Here is a 23,949-nt window from a genome sequence, read left to right on the forward strand (position 1 = left end):
CATTTATACAAAGTAAAACACTAGAACATATAACACTAAACTGAGATTAATTTTCTTCATGCAGTAAATTTTTAATGAGTTTTTCTGTTTACAGAGTAGCATTGTAGGCAAAGCCTCTGGGAGATGCATAAACATCCTGAACTCCTGAAGCAGGAGGGAGCTGCCTCTGTATTTTATTTATACTTTTTATTTCTGGAGTAATTTTTTCAGGTTCTAAGGATAGAGAGGAAATGAAATAAATTAAAAAGTTATCAGTGACATTTTCTTTGAAAAAAATCATGTGCTCTGTAAAAACCTCAATGACATATTTAAAATTACATGTCACTGTGGGGATATTTCAATAGAAATTTTTTTAAATTTCCATTAGGCTATTTCATAGCACGTCAGTTCAAACTTCATAGTGCTATCATGACAACTCAATGAGTTCTAACAACTGACAGAATGAAGGAGGACTGAAACAGTAGCTTAAATCAACCTGCTTTCTCCATCTGTTAAATGGAAACTACCACAAACTAGGGGTATTGCATTTGATGTGACAGCCCAAACGGCTGCCTTGTGTGCTTTGTTTTAGGTGTAGTTCTGCAACTAGAGTGATAAATCAAACCTGCATATGGCTATCGAGAAGGTGGAAGTACATGGTGTTGCAGCTCAGTTATGTACGCTCAAGAATTTGATAATTACAATACTACCTTTTGCATTTGTTCCTTATTCTCTGCCAATAATCATGACTGTAAGTAATTTTCTCACAAAATACTTTTTCCTATTATGTTTCTCAAGGTGACAGTCCATGACATTTCAATCACGACACTTCAAATATTTGCATTGGCAGGCACTTAAAAAATATTTAACTTTACAAAACACAAAAACACCACCACCACCCAAACCCAAGATACTCTTGTAATTTGTTTCTGTAGCTTTGCAAAAGATCAAATTTCAAAGTAGAAATCCATCCTGTATTTATTGAAGTATTTCTAGTAAGGTATACAATCTCCAGTTAACAGAACTACCCACAAAATGAGCCCACAGACTAATGACATATTATGTTCTATTTACCCTTCCACATTCAACAGAAATATAAAGATTTAATCAGTGACACAGGAACCACAGATGACATCCTTTCATTTCAGCTACCTGCTAGGATGAAGAGAACATGCAATATATCTTTTCCTGCTCTTCATTAAGAATTACCTAGTTCTCAAGGGTGCTAAATCCATTTTCTAGCATGGTGTCTTTACACTTGTGAAGGCTGTATTTTTATTCTTTTTTAAATTTATGAGTGTAGTCTAACCTTATGATTACTACTTGAATACTAATGTTTCTCTTCTTACTCTATTTTTATCACCCACAAAGGAAAATTTAATTATTTTTTAAAAATACAAAATAGTTCATATGTTTGTAAGGCTCTCCTTCCTCGCTTCACAAATCTGAAAGCTTCGTTCTTCCTATGGGACAACTAATCGCCCGTAGCAGCTTACACTTGATGATGTCTTACAAACCAGATTTGCTTGTCTTGTATTTCTGTCTTCACATTACTGAGAACTGAGGCAAACACTAGGATAGTAGTACTAAGACGTAACAAAGGGAAAAATTTGGGCAAGTTGCATAACAAATATCTGATCTTTGAGAAAGACTGATTTACTCAAAGGAAATAGCGCAAGACTATTTTTTAAAATTGTGGAACCCTGAAGAGAACACATGGGCCGACAGATACTTTGTCATTGCTGTCTTCAATACTAAATTGCTTTCTGTTTTTCTTAAAATGAGACCACCTTAAAACATGAAAGTTCAGATAGGAATGGTAGAAAGGCAAAGAAGTACTCATAATTAAATTTTAATTTTTTTCTCTTCATATTGTTATTAAGAGACTCATTGATCTACTGTAACAGGCAAAGGCTCCTTCTCTGAAATCTGTGTGACTGCTCGAGGGAGCTGCTGCTTGGTTCGGGTTCATCTTTTGTACATACCAAACTAGGATTTTATTTTAGAAATAATTCTAAATGTGCATAAAGAAAATAGGATGAAAGCTTCAATGGAAAACAAAACAGAACAAACCCCGAAGTATTACATATGCACCCTAAAAGCATTTTGATTCAAACATCAATCCCTATGCACTAAAACACTAATTTGTCCCTAATTGCACCACATTGCCATTTGGTGATTTTAATAGCATGCACGTGGTGAGTGTGTGTGTGCATGCATGTGCCTCTCTGAGAGGGATAAAGTGAGAAATTAAAAGAAACTCGCTTTTGATCGAGGATCATCTAGCTGCTCTAGAACTTGGCAGGCTGCCACTGATGCTGGGAACAGGATATAAGCCCGTTGAAGGAAGTTTAAAGTTTATATAATACATCTTTCAAATGTCTCAAATAACATAGTTTTCATCATCAGGAAAAAAAAAATACTTTGAGTCTTTAGGCCAAAAATAAAATTAATATTAAAAAAGTGAGGAAGCAGAAAGCAGTCATAGTAATGTTGACACATTACGCTAATAAAGACCTGAAATACCTGTCACCTTTAAAGCTGACTAGAATCACTTTCCAAGACCACAGAGCTTTATTCAGATTCTGACTGAAACAGGGCCTTACTTCAGGTAAAGTATTCAAGTTGTGAGCAAGGATTATGACAATCTAATGGCTTCTTTTTTTTACCTGGACAGAAAGCATGAATTAACCCTACCTATTCCTCTTTGGAAAACACTGTGCACTCTTTAATAAACATACGTTTCCTAATTCTACTCCAATTGTCTGAGTTGGAAAGTAACCGCAGAAGACTAAATAAATTCAGACTACTTTCAACAAATTTACTTGATATCGTATCTCCAATAACACACAGCAGCAGATGTTGACTAAGCAAAACACATAGGACTATGCAGCACTTCAGCAGAAAAGAGAACACCCTTTATATAAGTTTTGCTTTGTAAACACTTTGGAAATGAAAACAAGTTAGTATTAACATCAACATATGCAGATCTTTATTATAATCAGTTCCAGCTCTAGAATTTAATTCTATCAAACTTTGTTCATAAAAATAACCATCTTTAAACTTAAAAAAAACTCCAAAACATGGAAGACCAAACTGTGTTAAAACTATAATAAGGTCATTTAAACATAGTTTATATGCTAAAATTATGGAAAGCTGTAAAATGTGACTGAACCCACCCTGCTCTTGTCAAGGCTTAGTTGTTGTATATGTACATAACCATACGTAGCATAGAGATTGTAAACACAGATAATTTGTTCTGTCTCCTCCAATACAAAAACTAAAAGCATTATATGCAACTAACAGATATAAATGAAAAATGTAGGTGGTTTTTCAGGGAGGTGTGTAATTAAGCTGTGGAACTCCTTGTTGCAGCAGGTTGTGAAAAACTTTACAAAGGTTAAGACCTGAAATCCATCAAGTGTTACCATATACAGAGCTACAATTGACTCACAATATCTCTTGATTCTCAGATTGTTAGAGGCTGGAAGAGTGTCCCGGGGAAGTTTCATTACAGTCCTGCTTTGCTTGCAAATTCTTGCCTAGGTACTAGCTTTCAGTCACTGCCAGAGACAGAGTAAAAGGCAAGATGAAGCTTAGCTACAAACCATCATAACCAGTTGTATTTACTGTGATTGAAAAAACCTATTTTTTTATAAAGTTCAAAATAAAGTTAAAAAAATAAAAGTTCATAAAGTTTCAAAAAGTGGGGATTGCATGCATTGCACCTCTATACTGCTTAATCGTTCGAGTTAACTTGAACATTATTCTTCTATATTGGCTAAAGTGATGAAACACTGTGTAGTACCTTATAGAAATACAGTTTTTCCTGTTCAGCATTAGTTTTGGGGCTTCTTCCTCTCTTCTTTTAAACTTTGTGTCTTGTGGATATTATTAGATTAATTATTTTAAGACCCTTTGTGCTACATCAGTTGGGCTTGGGTGATTTGCTCAAAATATGAATCCACTGTTTGGAAGCTTGGAATGCTGTCCGAATTGGACAGAAATGGCATATTAGAAAGCCAGGTGATGGGGGGCAGTGTAAGAGAAAGCACCTGTGAAGTGGATCAGGTGGTGAGCAGTATGGGGGTAGTTCTATAGTATCCCAGAAGAGGATATAAAGACTATGGCAAAGATTCATCTCCTTTGTATTCACTGTTTTTTCAAGTCAAATGATTTCTTGAACTGTAACTTCTCTCCAGTTGCTATGATAAATTTGTTTCCCCTTCCTGAAAATTCAAAAAATGGTCATGGATTTTCAGTGTTGAGGAAGAGTTCAGTTTCCTAGGACTATTTACCAACTGACATTTTCATAGATGTGCTTGTGTCACTTGCCTAAAACATATCCATGGAAATTTGGCTGTCTCTCAGTGCTTTGTTCTTGATTACGGTCTGTAATTTCGTTACTCTTGTCCCAGAGGAAGCATAAACTTGTCCAGACTCATGTGTTTCATCAAACTATTTTTTGATGCGTGGATGAATAAGAGTTAAATTTTTGAATGTTCTGTACAACCGTACTTGTTCTTTTCCATCTCAAAACATTTTTCCATCTTTTTCTTTATAGACCTGTGTTGAAATTTCTACAAGGTTTTCTGCACTTGGTGAGGATGCGTCTTGCATTGACATCCATGGGAGTGATTTTCCAACAATACTGATCCACTTATTCTGACTCTGATTACCTGTAATCCACTTCCCAGGCAGATTATTTATATTTATTATTTTCTTTCATTTACCAAAAAAGAGCTGACTAAATACTTTCCAACAATGCTAGCAAAGACTGAGGACAGCTACTACTACTACTACTACTACTATACAGTGTGATCTGTTTTTTTCTCCAGGTGATGATGAATAGCATACTAGGTATATACAGTAAAATATCACATACATATCACAATGTGACAACTGCTTAGATTTTCAACTTTCTGTGAGTATTGTCTTAATAAAATAATTTTAACTGTTTCTGCAGGAATATAATCAATTCACCCATTCTATCAACGAGAAACATGCTAAAAACCGTAGAGCTACATCTGTGATCCAACAATGAATCTTCAAAAAAGCAATGAAAGAAGTTATTGGATTCAAAGCTAGTACTTCTGTTCTGAAAAAAACCCAACCTGCCTCAGTAGCAATAGTTCTGGGCATTGTGTAAAATCTGATAGGAATTAGGGCTTGGTTTGGTAACGGTGCAATTCTGTCCTTGGTGTCTGTACAAGATCTGCCTCCTCAAGCTATCAAATTTAATTACAGAAGTTTCACAAGCATCAGGGATTCCTGGAGAAGTCCTGTGGGGATGCAAAGTTTGTGGAGTGGTGTGTCCAGGCACATAACTCCCTGGAGCTCACAGATCGAAGCAAAGTTGGTCCTGGCAAGTTAGAAACTGCTCTGGACCTCTGCACAGGCAGTCTTCACACAATTTGCAAATTATTAGATTTTTCACTATTTATGAACTCCAGCAGCAGAAAAGCATGCAGAATAAATTGACAGAAATTAGATAATACTGTGAGAAAAAAATCAAGAATGTCCCGATGTTCCAAATCAGATATTAATTCACAGCTTCTGCCAATAAAATAGTAGTATAATATGAAGTTGATAGACTACTCATATAAAGATTACCATGCAACAAGCACGAGCCAGATACAGCTACCATATCAGAAAGGTGTCATACATGGAAAGAGGACATATTAAGTGGGACGATTTCTTCCTTCTACTTCTTTTGAAAAATTTCAAGCTACAGTTGTATATCCAAAACCGCTGGCATACTTACCACAGTTAGCTTCATCTGATCCATCAGCACAATCTGGGTCTTCATCACATACCCACAGTTTGGAAATGCAGTGTTTTGTTGTTTTACACTGGAAATGGTCTGGAGAACAACTGTTTTCAGCTTTAAATAAAAAAAGACTCCAAATTAAAACTAGAAATTTCTGCTAATATTAAAAATATTTGTTTTAAAGAAAAAATCTCAAGGTTCAAAATTCAGAAATTGGGTATCTCTAGCATCACTTACACAACATCTGTAAGAAAAGAGCATTCAGTTTTACATTGTTTATAGTTTTGTCTTCTGTTTATTTATTATTTTATGTATAACAGTAAGGTTAAACAAATGTAATGAAGTGTCTGTTGTGATACTCTTAACAACAAAGACTTAGCATTGATATAATCAAACCACTTTAAAAAAAGCAGTCAGATTTTTATTTTTATTTTTCAAACTTCATAAAACACTGGTTACCAATCCTGAAAGTCACTTTGAAGCAACAAGGCAGTTCTCAATGTTTGGATCGAATAGGTAATTAAAATTATATACAAATTTGTGAAATTCTGTGCTCTGTTAAAAGAAGCCACGGGTAAATAATGGGTTTATCACACTTTAACCAGTTTAGCAGAAAAAATTTTTTGAATCCTACAGCAAAGTAAAGATGCAGCTAATTATCCTATTCTTTCAGGATGCTTTCAGTTAAAGCTTAACTGCGCTACCTTTAGAACAGCCAGTTGACAACAAAAAATGTACAACGCTGGAATTAAAAAACATTTAGACTTGGCTATACTGCTAACTATACTTATAAAGAGAATACTGATTCTCAGCTAGGACACCTCACCAGGGGATTTCAAAGCACTTTACAAGGAAGATCAGCATAATTACCTCCACTTTACATATGAAAAGCCTGAAGTATGAAATATGACTTTTTCAAGGTCGCTTGATATATAAAACGGAAGAGTCATAGGGGTGAAAAAAGGGTCTGTATCTTATGAATCCCAGTCCAGTGGAATTAAAACAAAATAGATAATCTCTTCTGTTATCTGTCTTGTGACAAGAGTCCAAGTCAATATGAACTTTGTGGCAGACCTACTTAAAACCCTTTCTGTCATCTCCCCAAAGGCAATTCAAGTTTTTATAAAACCTCACTCATGGCTTCTGAAAATGTAAACTAGCACACTTAACTTTCTTAAGATGCTAATAAAGTCTAGATAAGACAGAACAGAAATAAAAAATGTATATAATTAACCTCCCCCCCTCCCCACTGTGTCTTTTCAGGTGGGTTGATGGCTGTGTTTCAGACAATTCTAAAGCTTGCTTTATGTCACAGCAGACTGTCCCACCCCTGCTGATCCCTATGAATTCTTGAACTCCAGCACCGCTGATCCTGACTGTACCCCTCCCACCCCCTGAGCACTGCTGTGCTGCAGACTCTGCTGCTCTGACTTAATTTCTGTCAGCTACACCTCAATGTTTTGGGAACCTTCCATATACCATGTGCAGTTCTTTATAATGAAAAAAGCAGCCTCCCTATCTTCCACAGGAGTTCCCCTGACCTCCCTTGATCAGTTTTTAAAGAGATGTAACATGCAAACCAACATGTAATACTGTCTGTCAGACAGTACAGCTCTGCTGAGCCATTGGGAAGATGGCAGATAATCACGATCATCAACAAATCCTTTGTATCCTAAGCAATCTTTTCCTTGGAGAAGGCCACGTTCTTTGTACAAACGCAGCATATGCAAACCTTGAGAAAGCTAATTCAGAAAATAGGAATAAGTGCCTTAGTTCAGCAGTAGATCTGAGTAACAGATGGAGTGAAGGACAGCGATGCATTTCAAGACAGCAACATCATTGTAATTACAAAATGATCAAAGACACAAGCTATTCAATACATTTCCATTCTAAATCTGAAAATATTTTCTCTACTTATATCTAAGAAAGAGAGTGAAAATGATCTCATAAAAAATAAGATGCATTCAAAGCTGAGTAAATGGAAATGAAGTTACATAGGTAAATTAATGAAAAAGTCTCCAGAAGAAAGGGAATACAAAAGGTAGAAAACTCCATCAAAGAAAAAAGATGTATAAGGAGCTACAGATCTACATCTTTTCCAATAAAAGGCACAGAAAAATATCTTTTTCCATTGAAATGGATTGCTGCAAGGCATGGCAGATGAAAGCTTCCAAAAGATGACTCATTTCTGAGGTGGTTAAGAGTAAAATACAGGTTTCAGCCTAAGTCAGAAACCCAATTAAATGCTTCAAATTAATTGTTTACACACCCCTCTTCTTTGCAGTGGCTTTAAAAAATGAAGTGACTAAATGGCATTTTAGTTTGTTCTCTTGTACATGAAACATTGTGTTTTAGTCAGTCCTGTGCACTATCTGGTTTTCATGTTCCTCGAATTATTTACATAGAGGATATTTACAGTATTTTACATATTTTACTTTGGTTCCTTCTTTAAAATCAGCCACAGCTGCCAGAGCAAAATTCTCTAAACATAACTTACGACAATCTCTCTCATCTTCTTCATCACCACAGTCATCCTGTCCATTGCATCTCAGATTTATTGGAATACACTTCTGATTCTTTGTGCACTTGAACTGACCTGACAGACATACGTGTGTGTCTAAGTTAAAAGAATAAAAATATCAAGTTAAAAAAATCAGAAGCTAAAGAACAAAAGATTTAAAAATTAAAAGGGAAAAGAATAAAAATACAGTTTCTTGAGAAAGTTTGGAGAATGGCATTTAAATCACTTTAGCATGTTTCTGAAGTCTACAATGGATATAATCACCTACCACAGTTCAGTTCATCAGAATTGTCCCCACAATCATTCTCTCCATCACAGATAAAGGCTGGAAGAGCGCAAAGTCCGGTTCCGCACTGAAAACGTCCTGGCTGACATCTGAACTCAGCTGAGAAAAAAAGAAAACTGCTTATGAATACTATCAGAGGAATGGTTAAAGTATCAATAGTCTTGTCCCTCCTCTATGGACTAATCAAAAGAATTTATAAACCTTTGTATTTGCCTATATAATCTCAATCTGAACAGATATTAGTAACTAAAATGTACACGTACTATTGCAAAATTAACTTCAAAGTCTGAAATTTAAAATTTGCATAACTATAGCTACACATTACTAATGATACAGAGAGCAACCCTCTACAGGTCGATGCCTACTATTAGCTCAACAAAGACTTAGCAATTTAGGACTTAAACATTTGAGTTAGTCTACGTTTAAGAAACTCACTGTCCCACTCTTAATTCTATTTCCCATGAAAGGTCTAACATTTCTTCTCAGCCACTGCCACTGCAGTGGATGAGCAATTAGGCACCTCTATAATAATATTTTATGTAAACATAGTGTAGCTTAAAATATAATCATATGTAGAATAATTACAAATGTTAAAGCTTGCTTCAAGGCCCTCTGCAGCAGATAAAGTAATTACAAAATTGTAAAAATATGGGTGAGAGATTTCAATACAAAAAAAATTAAATTAACTGTTAATTAACTGGATGATTGTAGAACACAGTACAGCATTTTGTGTATATTAAGCTTAAGGGAAGAAGGCAAGAATCTTTTGATTTATGTGGATGAACATAACAGTATTAAAGTAGTCAGTGACTGGGACTGAAAAATAGCATCATCGACAGATGTTTATAAATCCAGTACACTGAAAGAGTACTTTCCTAACAAGTGAACTTGCAGTCAGCTACCATCACAGCAACCATCCTTTGGGATGCTGAAATATTATCATAATTGACTTCCAGTTGTCTACAATCCAAGGAGAATACTACAGTAACCTACTATTTGGAATATGGAAGGCTATCAAGAAATGTGCTGCACCTGCACTACATTCAGGACAGTGTGTCAAAGTTACACAGGATGCATAAAAAATGTTCACTGCATAAAACTGATCATACTGGAGGGGTGAGAAATATCTCTCCACACTTGTCTTTGACTGTATTTATAAAATGCTAACATGAAAATATTTATAGAAAACATATAGTGAAAAATACACAGAACCTTAGAAGGAATCACATAGAGAACACTGTCGTTCACAAAACTGCACTTAATGTCTAGCTAAACATGTATAACTGCAATGAAACACAGCAAAGATCAGAATTCCACATTTCTATTATACACAAAAATAAACCAAATAAAACTGGCAGAATATTGTTTTTATATTAAAAAAGTCAGCAACCTCTAGAACATAGCTTCAAATTAAAAATTTTCAGCAAAACCATAACTGGGATGACATAGAGGTTTGAAACATCAAAAACATGCTCTTATGATTTTCCAAAGACCTTACATGACCCTCAGTAGACACAAGTCAATGAAAATCTTTTAGAGGCTGAGAAACAAGAGCCTGCACCCTTTGTAAATTTGACAGAGATCAAGGAACAGAAACAGCGCTGTGAGGAAAAGCATTAAGAAAGAATCCTCTTCCTAACACCTATAAAGCATTGCATTTGATTTAGACCCCATTGACAAAACCGGGTTCCAAATTCAGAATGCACTTACGGCATTCCTCAGGCTCATCAGAGCCATCTCCACAGTCATCCACAGTGTCACATTTCCACCAAAACGGAATGCATTTGTCTGTTTTGCAACGGAACTGTAAAAGGAAGGAAAGAAAAACTTTGATATGAGTATTTATTTATTTTTAAAGAGAAACAGTACAATTTATAAAAATTAGATTCACTGCTAAAGTCATTGTTCCCTTAATCAACTCTGGCTGTTAATTTTATAAAAGTTATTTTTTAAATATTCTTTTTTTGGAGATGTTTTGCACTGAGAATTCCACTGACACAAATCACTGCAGTTTCAATGACATTGCTACACTGACTTACAGTGCCCCTGACATAAACCACTTTGCTGCATTGTATGATTTGACTAATATATTATACAAAACAGCCACTTCCATTTTTTAACAGTCTCTGTAGGCTGCTGAAGCAGACAGTATCATTTTTCCAGATAAACCAAAACACTCATAGTTACAGGAAAGGGCCTGAATGTACAGTGCTGTACTGTATACAGTTTTGCTTATATTGTCTGAATTAAATGAGAAAAAATGAAGCTGGGCCTTTCAATCTTCCAAAGGAATAAAATATTTGTACAAAAAAGAAAAATCCTTTGTAAGACCTTGGCGGCGCCTTCACTCTGAGCTCAGGCAACACTATACCTTTGTTCTGACTGAAAGATGAATACAAACAAAATGAAGAGTAGAAATTACTTCGTGCAATCTTCCAGGGCAAAACCTAAATTCAGAGTTCATTATGTGGCTAATGCAAGGGAGAAAAAATCTGGATAGATTATCAGCAACTTTTAAGGAATGTTGCATTTCCTACCCGGTGGCTGTATAAGCACAGAAAGGAAGGAATCTAACAGCTTTAGAAGCGCAAGGTATTTTATTTTCTGTGACTAGGCATGATTATTTCCTTTGCTTATATTTATGAAATCATTGATTATTCAATAAAGCTTACTAAAGTATTTAAAAGATGCATTGAATTCGGTGCATTAGGTCAGTTTTATCTTTTCCACCGAGAAAAGGTAGGGTTTCATGGCCATTTATGTAGTAGGGCTTACACTGGCGCTACCTCATTCTTGTAGCACATGGAGGCACATGCTGTGTAACAGGCTGGGTTTGAACGGCAGCTACTCTAAACTGCTGGAACCATTCCTGAAAGATATGCACCTTGGAGGAAACTGTTAGAACTGTTCCAGAAAGGTATGCACCTTGGAGGAGCTGAGCAGGCGGCCTCCAAATGGAGGAGACAAACAGAAACTCAGACGATCCTCATTCTTACTATTTCCCACTTGGCAGCATAGACTTCCTGCTGCTTAATTGTTTGAAGGTGCCAGCCTCACATGGCTCACCACAGGGAATTTAGGCTGTTAAAATGACGTTATGAATATAATTCCAGGAAACAAGCACTAACTCTTAGCTGCTATTGTGTTCTGTAAGAAAACATTTGCATTCCCTCCTAAACTGGGGAGCCAGGCACCTTGAAAAATCAGGGGTCACTCATAGGAGTGTGCCTGGAACGGCCTGAGTTTTGGTATTCTACAGCCTGGTGTGTTTTACACTAAACGATTTCTCATGTCAGATTAGCCATCGAAAGATAGCTAAAAGTCTGCAGACGTGCAAGACGAGCGTATCAGCCATCCGACTCCTTTTCATCAGACATAGCTAGCAGTGGGTGTGCTGTCAAAAGCAACTATATCATAGGAACAGCTATGATTTTACAGCGTCATCTGAAAATCATCAGTAGCAAAGAATATTTTTCCTACTGATCTCTGTATCTGACCCCATCAGACTGACGAATTATCAAACAGTAAACTCATTCCAAAATTGGAAGAAAATGACTAATAATCAACATCAGCTTGTAACTGTCTGAAGCAGCTGCTTCTATTTAAACCTGCTCTTCTTCTTATGGAATCCACAAGTGATAAAATATTTTTCCTGGAGGATCCAAGATGTGATGCTATCCTTTAAATCACCCTAACAATGAATCATTTAGAAAGGAGAAAAGCAATTCAATCAACTGTTAGCATATAAATTCACTGTGGAATAAGCTTCTGGTGCCATTTAATAAAAATGTAAAAAAAAGAAAAAGATTGTTTTTTGTTTTTTTTTTTTTTGTTTTTAACCGAACAAATTTTTTGAAGCTAGATATGGGGGGGAAATAGGTAAGAAATTCCTCATTTTACAAGTGTTTTACACTTTATTTTTCTTCATCACTTAACGGCAAGTAACAGGCAGACAGTCAAAACAGAAAAGATCTAAATGAACATAATAAAATTACACAAAACACTACCTTAGGGAACAAAGGAAGACAGTGGGAAGGTCTCTTATATAACAATATTACTTGAATGAAACTGTACATCATTATTAAGATGACTATGGTTCCCTAAAAATTTCACGGAAAAGCCCTTTCCTTAATGAGTATGAACAAAATGTATCATGATTTAGAACATTTTAAGAGGTCATCAGCATACATATAATAAAAGTGGGCTACTAGAAAAGCTGGACTACTGGAAATAGTTTAAAGGCCATATGTACTATTACAATCAACTGGGTAGAACAGTCCAAAGACTTTTAGCAAAGTGGCTCCCTTATAAGAAATCAGTATATTCTACTTAATCTGCCTTATATTTTAAGAAAAAAAAAAATTAAAAGAATCACCAAATACTTACTTCAAGTAGCAGGGAATCCACCTCCCATAAAGAATTAAATGTTTTAATTGATGTAATTGTAAATTAATCGCATATTCTACCATCTCCGTTTCAGCTACTGGGTTGTTTTTAATGTAACCCTGTCACTTACCTACCTAGCAAACTGGGCTGAACTTGTGTTCTTGTATTAATGTAAAGTTCATTCATGCATGAATACACCCAAATCACTGTTACATGTTACATACACCCTGTATCACTGTTATATATGTTTTGTATTTTCATATTTTATACAAATGTTTTTTCAAAGCCATTTTTAAGGGTTTAGTAGCTGTATTTGTTCTAGTGACTGGCAGAAACATCCACATTTGAAAGGGAACAAGTTCTGCATTCTCTGGAAAAAAAAGGCATTTGCAAGTCGATTTTTGACTAATAGCCTTGAAGATGAAACACTGTAAATGCACCCAGTTACCCAGGCACCAGAGTTACCCAGTCTTCAGCTCCTTTGACTGATGCTTCCACATTTCATGGGCACCAGCATTCATTATTTAAAAGCAGGTGGAAACACAGTGAAATATAATCCCTGTTCCCCCTTCCCCCCCAGCTCTGCTCTTACTTGACTGGCCGTGCAGTTGGATAAGCACGTCTTGTTATCCGCAGCAAGGTAAAAGTTAGTGGGACAGGCACAAGTATACATCTTGTCAGGGGCTAGAAGGCATAAATGACTGCAACCACCATTGTTTAGTGTACACAGATGTTTAGACACTGTGGGCAGAATAGGAAAAGTGAATCAGACTCTATTATTTCAGTATACTTCAGGGTATCTGCTTTGTAGAGGAAGAAAAATGTATTACACATAATATTTTTACAATGGAATGTCTCAAATCAAAACCCATAGGAGGCAACCTTTTCCTTTTCCCTTTAAGCTATTCTCTGTTGTACACAAAAATTAATTATTACTGTGAATGTACGTTCAATAGCGAAAGAAAGTGAGGAAGAAAATGACACTAGGTGGGTTTGGTGTCTTTTTATATAATGAGACAAAAAATTAGCTTATCTAGGTCAGGTGCCAAATAGTATTCAGTTACAGCTCAAATATAGGCACACCAGAGATCAGACACAATTGTAACGCCTACGTTCTCTGATGTTCCCTCAGGCCAACAAGTTTCTAAATATCAGTATTCTTCTGTATTATTAACACTCTCTCACTTTTCAAATAATAAGGTTAAATGTTTTCATAACACTTTGTTTCCATCTTGATAACTGGTAGCTCACACTGTAATGCAACTTTACAGTTCTGTACTTCCAGTCAGTATCTGGGTTAATTTTCCAGCACCCACATTGATATCTCACCACTGAACATGATATATTACATTTACTTAATACCAGTTATCCTTACACCATTAACCACAGATTTCTGATTAAAAATGCTAATTTGAAAACTTCCACAAGTTGAAACAAAACAGAAATAAGAATAAATCACGGGAGATGAATGAGCTTTCATTAATTCAGCAACTGGCTATTAAGTGAAATATTTCAATGTGCTGTATGGAAAGCATAGATAGAATAATTACCATCAGGTTGCCTATAAGAATGATACACCTGGATGTCTGTAATGGCATGCCATGAGTTAATCAGCGATAATCTGTCTGATCCAGAAGTTTTGTGGGCACGGCTGAGTGACTTGGTTTTCCCATCTGTCCAGTAGATGTAGTCTTCAAACAATGTTAGTGCAATCACCCCTGGAATATCTTGATTAGGAACTGTAAGAAGAGATACTAAGATTAATGTTCACTCTTGGAAGACTGCCAGTTAAAATATTCCATACTGCATGGGCTGACAGATACAACCGCTATATAATGTCTTGAGAATAATTGTCATGACAATATGTCAGGTCTAGAGGGTTTTTATTACCCATTACGATAAAGATGGATGGGGTACGAGCTCTGCTTGCTTAGAATTAGTTGGCCCAATCAGTGGTAAAGAAATAATTTCAGTTAACATAAATTACCTCCAGATTTAAAGCAATGACGTTAAGATTTAAAGTAGTACATAACATAAATACGACAGCCTACTCTTTACAGAAGGCCAATATTCATTTGCTGTTTTAGGGGAATAAAAGTTATTAGAAAACATAGGCACTGTGTTTAACATGCTCTAAGACAATCAGTAGTATTTTATTTTGGCAAAATATAATGATAAGAGAAAGGGGGGGCGGGGGAGGGTAAGTTTTGCATTAAAATAAACATAGCAGTAAGAAGGCTTATTGCTTATTCCTAGCATAACCAACCTTATAATTTAAAATAAGAAAGTGATGATAGTACCCCATTGTTACAATATCAAACAATTATAAACCAACATAATTTCAAACGGGATGGAAGAACAAAAGGCAGAAAAAGCTTTGGAGCGTTCTTTATCCTACTGCATACTCTTTAATCTTGAACTACTTGTACTTAGTAAATGTAAACTGAACACCACTTTTTTTTTTTTTCTTTTAATGTATTTAGTTGTAATCATAAATGTCACAGGAGAATATCTGAGCACAATGGTCAATTTGTAAATTAAAACCGGAGCACCTGAGTCTGCCATTTTTAACCAGCATATCCTTAACACCTCTACCCTGTTTTCGTAGCTGAAAATAGCTTCATCTTTTAACCTGGAATGTGCTTAGAGTTGGAAAATCTCAAATTCCAGTTGGAACATTTCATAGTTCACTGATAACTTATGACTGATACTGAGTATATGGAATGACAACGTAGCAAATTCGATCTTCCATACAATAGTCTTGCTGATGGCGAATTCCAGTGAAGGGTGTGTTGCCTTCTGGTCAAGGAAACATTGCTTCCTAGACCTAAAATAATTTTTCCTTCATGTATGTTTACACATACCATAGCCATCATACTGCAATAACAGCATGATATTGTTTTAAAGAGCTTCATAATGATAAGAAATCACAGTGCAAAGAAATCTTAATTATGGCACTTATAGGCAAATTTGGAATAGTTCCTTAGATAGTATAGTAACCCCAAGAAAAGCTCTTATAATTTCCCTTCTTTGCAGAATCACTGTAAAAAAGGGGTCTGTAATCTAGAAGTAAATCACTCCTATGGTGATTGCTGCTGTCTTGTTCATAACTGAGGAAGAATTCTTGAAGTACCATTACTTTAAGTTTTGTTGCCAAAGTAACACATCAAGTACAACAAAACAAGACAGAAACTATAAGTACAGATACTTCTGTTATATTGATTCTTCTACCTCTTTCCTTTTTTTCCCCCCTCTTATTTTCTCACCACTGGATTTATCAGAATAAATTGCAAGAAAAATCTGCTAGATTCAGGAAAACACCAAAAGGCTAGAGCAGGGTTTGTCTGACCACTGGAAGACCTATATGTATTATCAACTAATTAGTTCAATTACTCGCATGTTAATTTTATCCCCACTCTGCTCTGGAGTGAATTAAATAATTCCCTTGGTGGGGAAAAGAAGCTGTAGACTAGACAATAGTACCAGCTTCACCCTAGAGGTAGCAGGGAGTGTGTGGGCATCTCTAGTAACTGCAGGCAGCAAAATGAACCCCATGTCTAGACACGACGGAGCCTAAGCACCCCAATCCCAGTCATTTCCCAGTGTTTTTAATGTTCTTTTGCTTAACATGAGTGATTTTCCTTGAATCATCTTGAGATGCCTTGAGATGCCTCTGCATACATCTTTGATAATGTTGAATTCTACTTAATACTGTTCAGAAAAGACATGCATCTGTAATTGTAATCTTAAAAATTGAATGACCTTTAAAATGTTTTAGTATAATTATTAATTGAAAATGCTAATTATCATATCATATGCTTACTAGCAGGTTCATAGAACCAGAGAATGGTTTGGGTTGGAAGGGACCTCAAAGCCCACCCAGTTCCATCCCTGCCCGGGCAGGGACAACCCTCCCCAGCCCAGGCTGCTCCCAGTCCCATCCAGCCTGGCCTGGAGCACTGCCAGGGATGGGGCACCCACAGCTGCTCTGGGCAGCCTGGCCCACCGCCTCGTCATTCTCATAGTGAAGAATTCCTGCAATTAATTAAACCAGCAGAGAATTTGCACATTCATGTCATTCAGAAAAAGGAAATTATAATTCTAAACTCTTACAGAATTATCAGTTCATCGAAATCTGTGTACATGCACGCTCTGTAAAAGAAACCCCTTTTGGTTTGAATCACTATCCAGTATCACAGTAAATCATTGAGAAACTGGAGTCTCTCAGGCTTCCTCTGTTGCCACTCGTTATAGTAAGTTACTTCATTGAATCTAAGTGACTCAGTTGCTTTATTGTGCCATATTTACCATAGGATTTTAAGTACATCTGGGCACAACATAATCCATCGTGATGTCTTGATACACAGACACTTAAGTATATTAAACTCAGCACTTTTTATTTTAGGTAGATTAGAAACATTTGTTAGTTTTCTTGTAACTTCTAAGTCATACGATTATGCCGCAGTACAAAAATTAAAAGACAAGCAGGAATTTTAGGTATATCTGCAAAAATGCAGGAAATTCCCTACTGATCTTAAAGGGCAGTTTCTAATGAGAAATACAAACCAGGCTGACAGAAGAAGCAGGAAGGAACAGCAGGAACTGTTAACTCTGAGTGAAACCCCAAAGATATCCACAAAGCTATTTTATTTTTGCTTGAGTTCAGGAAAAACACTTGTTGCTACTTTTGACATCAAATTAAAGATTTCAATGGTACCACTCCAGTCTTTCTAAATAAAACGAATGTGGGGGTTTTTGTCTGTTTTATCTTATTCTGATCACAGCTAAGATTAAAATCAGAATAAATGGCCATATAAAAGCCTTAATGCACATGAAGAGAATTTACATTGGAAAACTATTTTGATTTTGTCATCTTTATTGTTCCTCAACAAGGAAAAATGTATCTGGCAGTCATCCTCTTGGCCATCCAGGAATTACAAGTAAACACCATATCCTGAATATAGATGTATAAGTAAATGCTGTGTATGTTTGTGGGTTGCCATACAATTTATCCTAGCTTCAATATGGATTATACATACATCAGAATCCAGATGATCCTTTGTATTCCTGAACTAAAGACAACTCAGGACAGTAACACATACTGTTTTAATTGTCTCATTACACCTTATTAATAGGGAAGCTAAGTTAAATGTGTGGCATAAAACATTAAATACTACACTTAGAGCACTGCAGTTCAGAGAAGTGTTCATTGACCCAAGTATGTTTTTATGTTTTTTAAAGCCGACTATGTAAGCACCAGGTTTAAAAGCTTGAATCTTCCAGCTATCTTAAAAACAAATCCACAATATCAAACACAATGTTACAAATATTATACGCTCTTTTTTATGTTCTTTAAAAGAAGTACATCAGAGTATATCTGTTTCTAAAACCTAGGTTTTCCAGTATTACCACATACATTGGTCAAAGTTAAAACTGTCAATGATTTAAACACTCGCAGATTAGTTTGTCCTGCCACTAGTTCTTATTTTGAGTAACTTTATAAGTTCAATGGGTTTCTGCATTAAAGCCAACTTCTCATTAAGTTATGTCTCTCATGCTCTCTATTCTTTGCCTTTGAGGACACCAGTGTTTCAAGCTTTCCAAAATTTCAGGTGGTGGACAGCTACTGATTTATCATAAATATACATAGTAGAAGAGGCACCCACTTTCTCTCTTGTCATTCCTTTAACTTCAAGATAACCTAAGCTGCATTAATCTACCTCTTTATAAATGACACACATTAGTTCTATGTTGCAACACTAGTTGCCAACCTCACGGCACCCATTGCAGTGTGAATCAGTTTTACACAGGAAAGCAAGACTAACTTTCTCCTTTCTTTCGCCTACTTTCTGCAAGTAAATGTGAAGTAAAGCCACGTTAGTTATGACTGGTAAGTACCTCTGCTTCCCCTCCATCACCTGTCTGAAAACATTCCATCAAGATGTCTCGTTGACAATCCATTAGTAAGAAAGTAATATATTCTGTTAAACACAAAACTTACATTACACCAACACCAACGGTCAAATCGACCAGGAAAGTCATGGAGAATTTAAACAGTCGTATTTTAACACAGAGTCATGAGAACTACACTCACTTAGTGTTACTTACTTTCTAGAATGACTGATGTATTCAATAGATCTCATTTTTTTCCTTTTAAGGTTTCTCATAACAACATCACCCCATGGCCTCTATGAATGCTTCCAAAATTGGGTTAAGTAAGCTGAAGCCCAATCCATACTTCAAAACACTCAGCAAAAACCCTAATAAAACACCCACCTGCAGACCAATAATCACTGGATACAGCTCTAGCAGTAAGTATTTTACTATACCAGTACTTACTAGACGTCCCCCTCATTGTTAGAGTATCAAATCCTTAAATAATCCCTTGTAACATGTGCATAATACTTTTCTCTTGGATGAAGAAATCTCAGCAAGTGTAACTGCAGCGCTGTTCAATCAGAAAAAGGGTAACTGCCCAGCTGCCAGACCCCACCATCACGGACGGGGCACATCAGACAGCTGCTACAGCATGAGGGAAGAGAGAGAAGTGCCTTTAGCCTTTTCATACCTCCTTGCCTGAGTAGTATTACTCAGCTGTCTACTTCCACCGAGTCCCAAATAATATTTCAGTGATTCAAGTTTCTTACAGCCTACCATATAGCACATCTCAGAAAATATATGCCAGCTTTCATATGCTGCAACGCACACTATGTATCACATATGAGTAAAAAATGCTATACTTTGTGCCAGCAATGGGATCTTATTAATTCAAACCGATACTTTGATTTTTCATGACCCTCATATTATTTAATAAAATGCGTTACAGGGGCATATTCCACAACTTACTCCACAATTATGAAGGACAAAAGCCATGGAATACAAAATCACCACTCTAAGGAATTTCTGAGGAATATTTGCACCTGACAATTGCTTCTGTGATTCCTTTTCCTACCACAGCCTCCTCTTACAAGGGATGGGCGAGCCGCTTGCAACCCTCCTCTTTAACAGGTCTTCTACTGCCATAATAGGTTTCATTGTATACATAAATCACGGGTTCTGTTACACTGAATGCTATCCCAAACAGTGCTTGATAAAGCAACAAGAAGACAAGAAATGTGGTAAGAAAGAGAAGGTAGAAAAGGGAAAGAATGCCCAAGCCTATCCGAAAGCTGCAGAAAATAGGAGGAAGAAATACAGGTGGGTAGTAAAAGGAAAAAAAGGGGAGGCTTGCAACAGACCAGAAGCAGTAGCAAATACAAATTATTAGGTACTTGAACACAAACGAAAATGACAATACATAAACACAGTAAAGGGAGATAAAGTGCTGCATGAACTTAGGGGAAGAAGAGCCACATATCTCCATAAACTGGAAACGATCATGTAGGCATATGAGAAGCACGCACAGACTTAAAATGTACATCTCTCCCGTACATTTTGTACTGATTTTGATCCAAGAATATAAATTCATATGCTGTAAGTCATATCTGTGATTAAAACGTCTACTCTTCTCTTGTGTGAACTCTGTTTCCCTTATATTTTCTGAGTACCTCTACCTAAGCAAAAAAAAATATGTTCATTTGATTCCAGGGGTGAAAATCATGCCATGTAGGATTTCCTAACTACAAAATATGCTTCCTGAAGAAGCCCTACAGAAGAAGTGAAACCCAAACTCACTCAGCTCTTATTGAAACACAAATATTTCAAAAGTAAAACCAAATACTGTAACTAATACGAACAACAACAAAAAAATAATCTCATTGTCATCTGGTAAAATCCATGTGCCAAGAAAACGTTCCCTCAAAAGGACAAATGCTGCCTTCCTCTAATCAGTAAACACGACAAAAAATATCTGTGCTTCGTCATGTCCACCAAGGTTACATTTTCTTTGGTGCTCGGCTCCTGTTCAAGCTGAAGCTTGTTGATCCCCTCACTTCTGGCCTAGAAAGTGATCTGTCCCTCCCCTTTGCAAAAAGAAGGGACTGCAACCTTGCCATGCCCTCATGCAAAGTCTACAAGAAGCGAAGGGGTCAAAGATTGCTGTCACGCTCCTCCCAAAAATGCTTTCACCCAGACAGAGTTCCAGTGCTGGTAAGTAACAGCTAAAGGCAGTAACGGTTGTTAAAAAACATTATAAACGACCTTCTTCTCCCACCATGGCATTAGAGCAGTTTCTGTTTAAGAATTTTGGCACCCAAAGACAGAAAATTTACAATGCTGATCAAACCTTAGAAGTTAGTGCATTCCGCTTTCTGTAACTCTTCAGCTTCTGAATGGCAGTAGAATAAAAATAAAAAGCCTACTGACATCTTGATCCAAATGGAACCAGTGGTAAACCCTTAGGAAAAATTAAGACTCCTCCAAAGACAAACTGCATCAAGGAAGAGCAACAGTTAATAAGGAAACAGCCATTATACCTACAAAAACAAATAAACTCTGCAATCAATGATCTCTGGTGCTGCAACAGTGGCCCATACTGTCCTCTTTCCACCTGCAGTCCCTTGGAGACATTTTTGTCTCATTTCACATTCAACTTGTAACCTCTTTGAGACACAGTGAATAATTTTTATTTCTGTATAGTACTTATTGCTGATTCTTGCTCCTTTTGATAAAGAATCTTAAGTGCTTAGACAATGAAATTAATAATGAATAATGGCAATAAGATTATGTCTATTAAGCTTGTGAAAAAGTATGTATTTTTGACAGATGTAATGAAGTATGTTCCATTAAACCACTATTTTTTTTTAAGGATGAGATGCTTTATAATCACTATTACTTTTATTAAACTGACACTTTAAAAAAACAAACCTGTCAAACTGAATGAACAGGAAAAAAACATTATTCATAGAATATATACATTAATTCCAGTAATTGAAGCTATGTTTCACAGGAGAAAAAAAATACACCTTTAGGATGGTATCACTGATATTTTTAATAACAACATGTGCATGCATAGGTATTTCTTTCTGCACATGTGATATACACATCACACATCCACATTGGGGAAGTATGGAAGATAAAAGCCCTAGTATTAAAGTGGCAGGACATTTTGCCTGTCAAAAAATGTAATTGAAATAGTGAAAACTGAGAACATTTCCATGTAATATCTTGCATAAAAACTGTTACACATCCCACAACTACTATCACAAAGGCAGCAGGAAATTTAGATTTAAATCTAAACACAAAAAGGCACAAATGCATCTGTGGTGTTAAAGCAGACTGTTATGCATAGACTTATAATGATACCACGAGAAGAGATGAACAAATTTTCAAAAATCTGCTTACAAAAATTCATTGATCAAATCTAGGACTGAAATATTTTATTGTCCTACTTTAAGAAGTTTTATTGCCTTTTTAATTTCACTGTGAGCAGTTGTTTATATGCCAGTTGCCCCATGGCAATACAGACTAGCATGCTGTCACAGCAGTGGTTAAATTATTCTCAAATATATACAAGTCACTATTTGAGTAAAACGACTGATAGCATGGTAACGGGTGTCAAAGATTCTTGAATTATTTTTCAGATTTACAGAGACCATTTACATGCCTACCAGCCCCTACACCTTAGATTGAAACCAGTAGCAATACATCAATGTTCATCCCCACTCTGCCCCCCAAGTTGTTCCTTCCTTCATCTTCGCCTCTCCATCTCCTGCCCGGACTGTCTCTTGCCATCACCTACCTGTGAGCATACGGACTGCTAAGCCCCTTTGGTTTATCTGATTTACCTTCTACAACTACAGATGCCGTTCAAAACTTTGCAACTTTCTGCATCAAAACCCTCCCGTTTCTGATTGTGTTGATATGACCATGGGGAGGAGACCTTGTGACACAAGAAAAAAAATGTCTTTTATGTTCTCTGTTCCGGTTGCTTTCCGACAGAATAACTGCATGGGAAGTTATGCCCATCCTTTATAACTTGTGATGGCGCATGTCCAGCTCATACAGAAATATACAGTGAATGTCCACTATGTTTTTAATGAGTATGTAGAAAAAAGTTCACAATCTAATCAAATTTGGGTATATTATCACAAGAACAGTGGAAGATACAGAAACCAACCTGTTGGCAATCTTCATAAACTGGGCTCCATAAACTGGAGACTGTGGAACTTTAGAGTAATGTAACTGTGTGAACTGCCTTTAATATAGGTCAATCTGTGTATTTTCCTGAATATTATCCTCTAAAAGAGATAGAATACAATAAAATAAAATAATCAGATTTAGGAAGACATATGAATTGGAGAATTTTATCTGAACAATCATGAAAACTGAATCTAGAATGCAATAGTGGAGGTGAAGCAATTATCAGTTTGTGCTATCAGATGGGGCTATAATGAGTGAATCTATAGACTCCTCAAAAGATGGGGAAAAACTGTTGCAGTATCGGAACTACTGTTTATTTCTCATCTGCTGTGAGAAAGGCTCTTTTTAGACTTTTCTAATTTCTGAGCTATAAAAACTGCAGCATAAATCTGGAAGCAATTGGTTTCTGTAATTTCCTAGATTACTTTTACATTAGGACAATTTCATAAATAACTAGATTTACTCTTTGATAAAACTGTGGAGGCAGAGATCAGAATTAAATACAAATACTTTCTACCTACAAAGCCCTTCCAACTAGCAGTTGCTGAAATGACAGGTGATAAAAACGAAAACAGGTTATAATCCACCAAAACCTTATACTTGATACTTTAAAACTTGTATATATGTACACCAGTTCTGAGGTTTGTAAACACTCAGGCAGAAGCCAATTCTGAAGAGAAGTGGTTTTTTTTTCAAGTTGAGATACTATAGGAAAGTTTCTGTTAATTATATTACAGCTAAAGTAGTAATTCACAAATGCTTAATTCATTTAAGGTTCAACATTTTTTCATTGCTTAATTTTCATGCCTCTGTAAGATGAAGAAATAAAGTGCTCAACTTGTGTTTTTACAGTATAAGACATCAAAGAACTTGACACAGTTAAGGACTAATCTCAGCTCAGGAAAGCTTCTGTACAGCTCCTAAACT

The 23,949-nt window shown here is 36.1% G+C and overlaps 1 protein-coding gene across 1 annotated transcript in view; it reads right to left on the minus strand.

The window, feature by feature from the left end:
- The window catches only part of LRP1B (LDL receptor related protein 1B), a 470,964-nt gene that overhangs the window by 80,882 nt on the left and 366,133 nt on the right, over positions 1–23,949 (minus strand). Inside the window, exons 59-64 of the mRNA XM_056350419.1 lie at positions 14,493–14,681; positions 13,535–13,683; positions 10,267–10,360; positions 8,539–8,655; positions 8,247–8,366; positions 5,744–5,863 (exon numbers count right to left, since the gene is read on the minus strand). Coding sequence (XP_056206394.1) covers positions 5,744–5,863; positions 8,247–8,366; positions 8,539–8,655; positions 10,267–10,360; positions 13,535–13,683; positions 14,493–14,681 — 789 coding nt within the window. The remainder of the gene's footprint in view (positions 1–5,743; positions 5,864–8,246; positions 8,367–8,538; positions 8,656–10,266; positions 10,361–13,534; positions 13,684–14,492; positions 14,682–23,949) is intronic.

This window comes from Falco biarmicus, chromosome 8 (genome assembly GCF_023638135.1).
Source record: "Falco biarmicus isolate bFalBia1 chromosome 8, bFalBia1.pri, whole genome shotgun sequence".
Taxonomy (NCBI): Eukaryota; Metazoa; Chordata; class Aves; order Falconiformes; family Falconidae; genus Falco; species Falco biarmicus.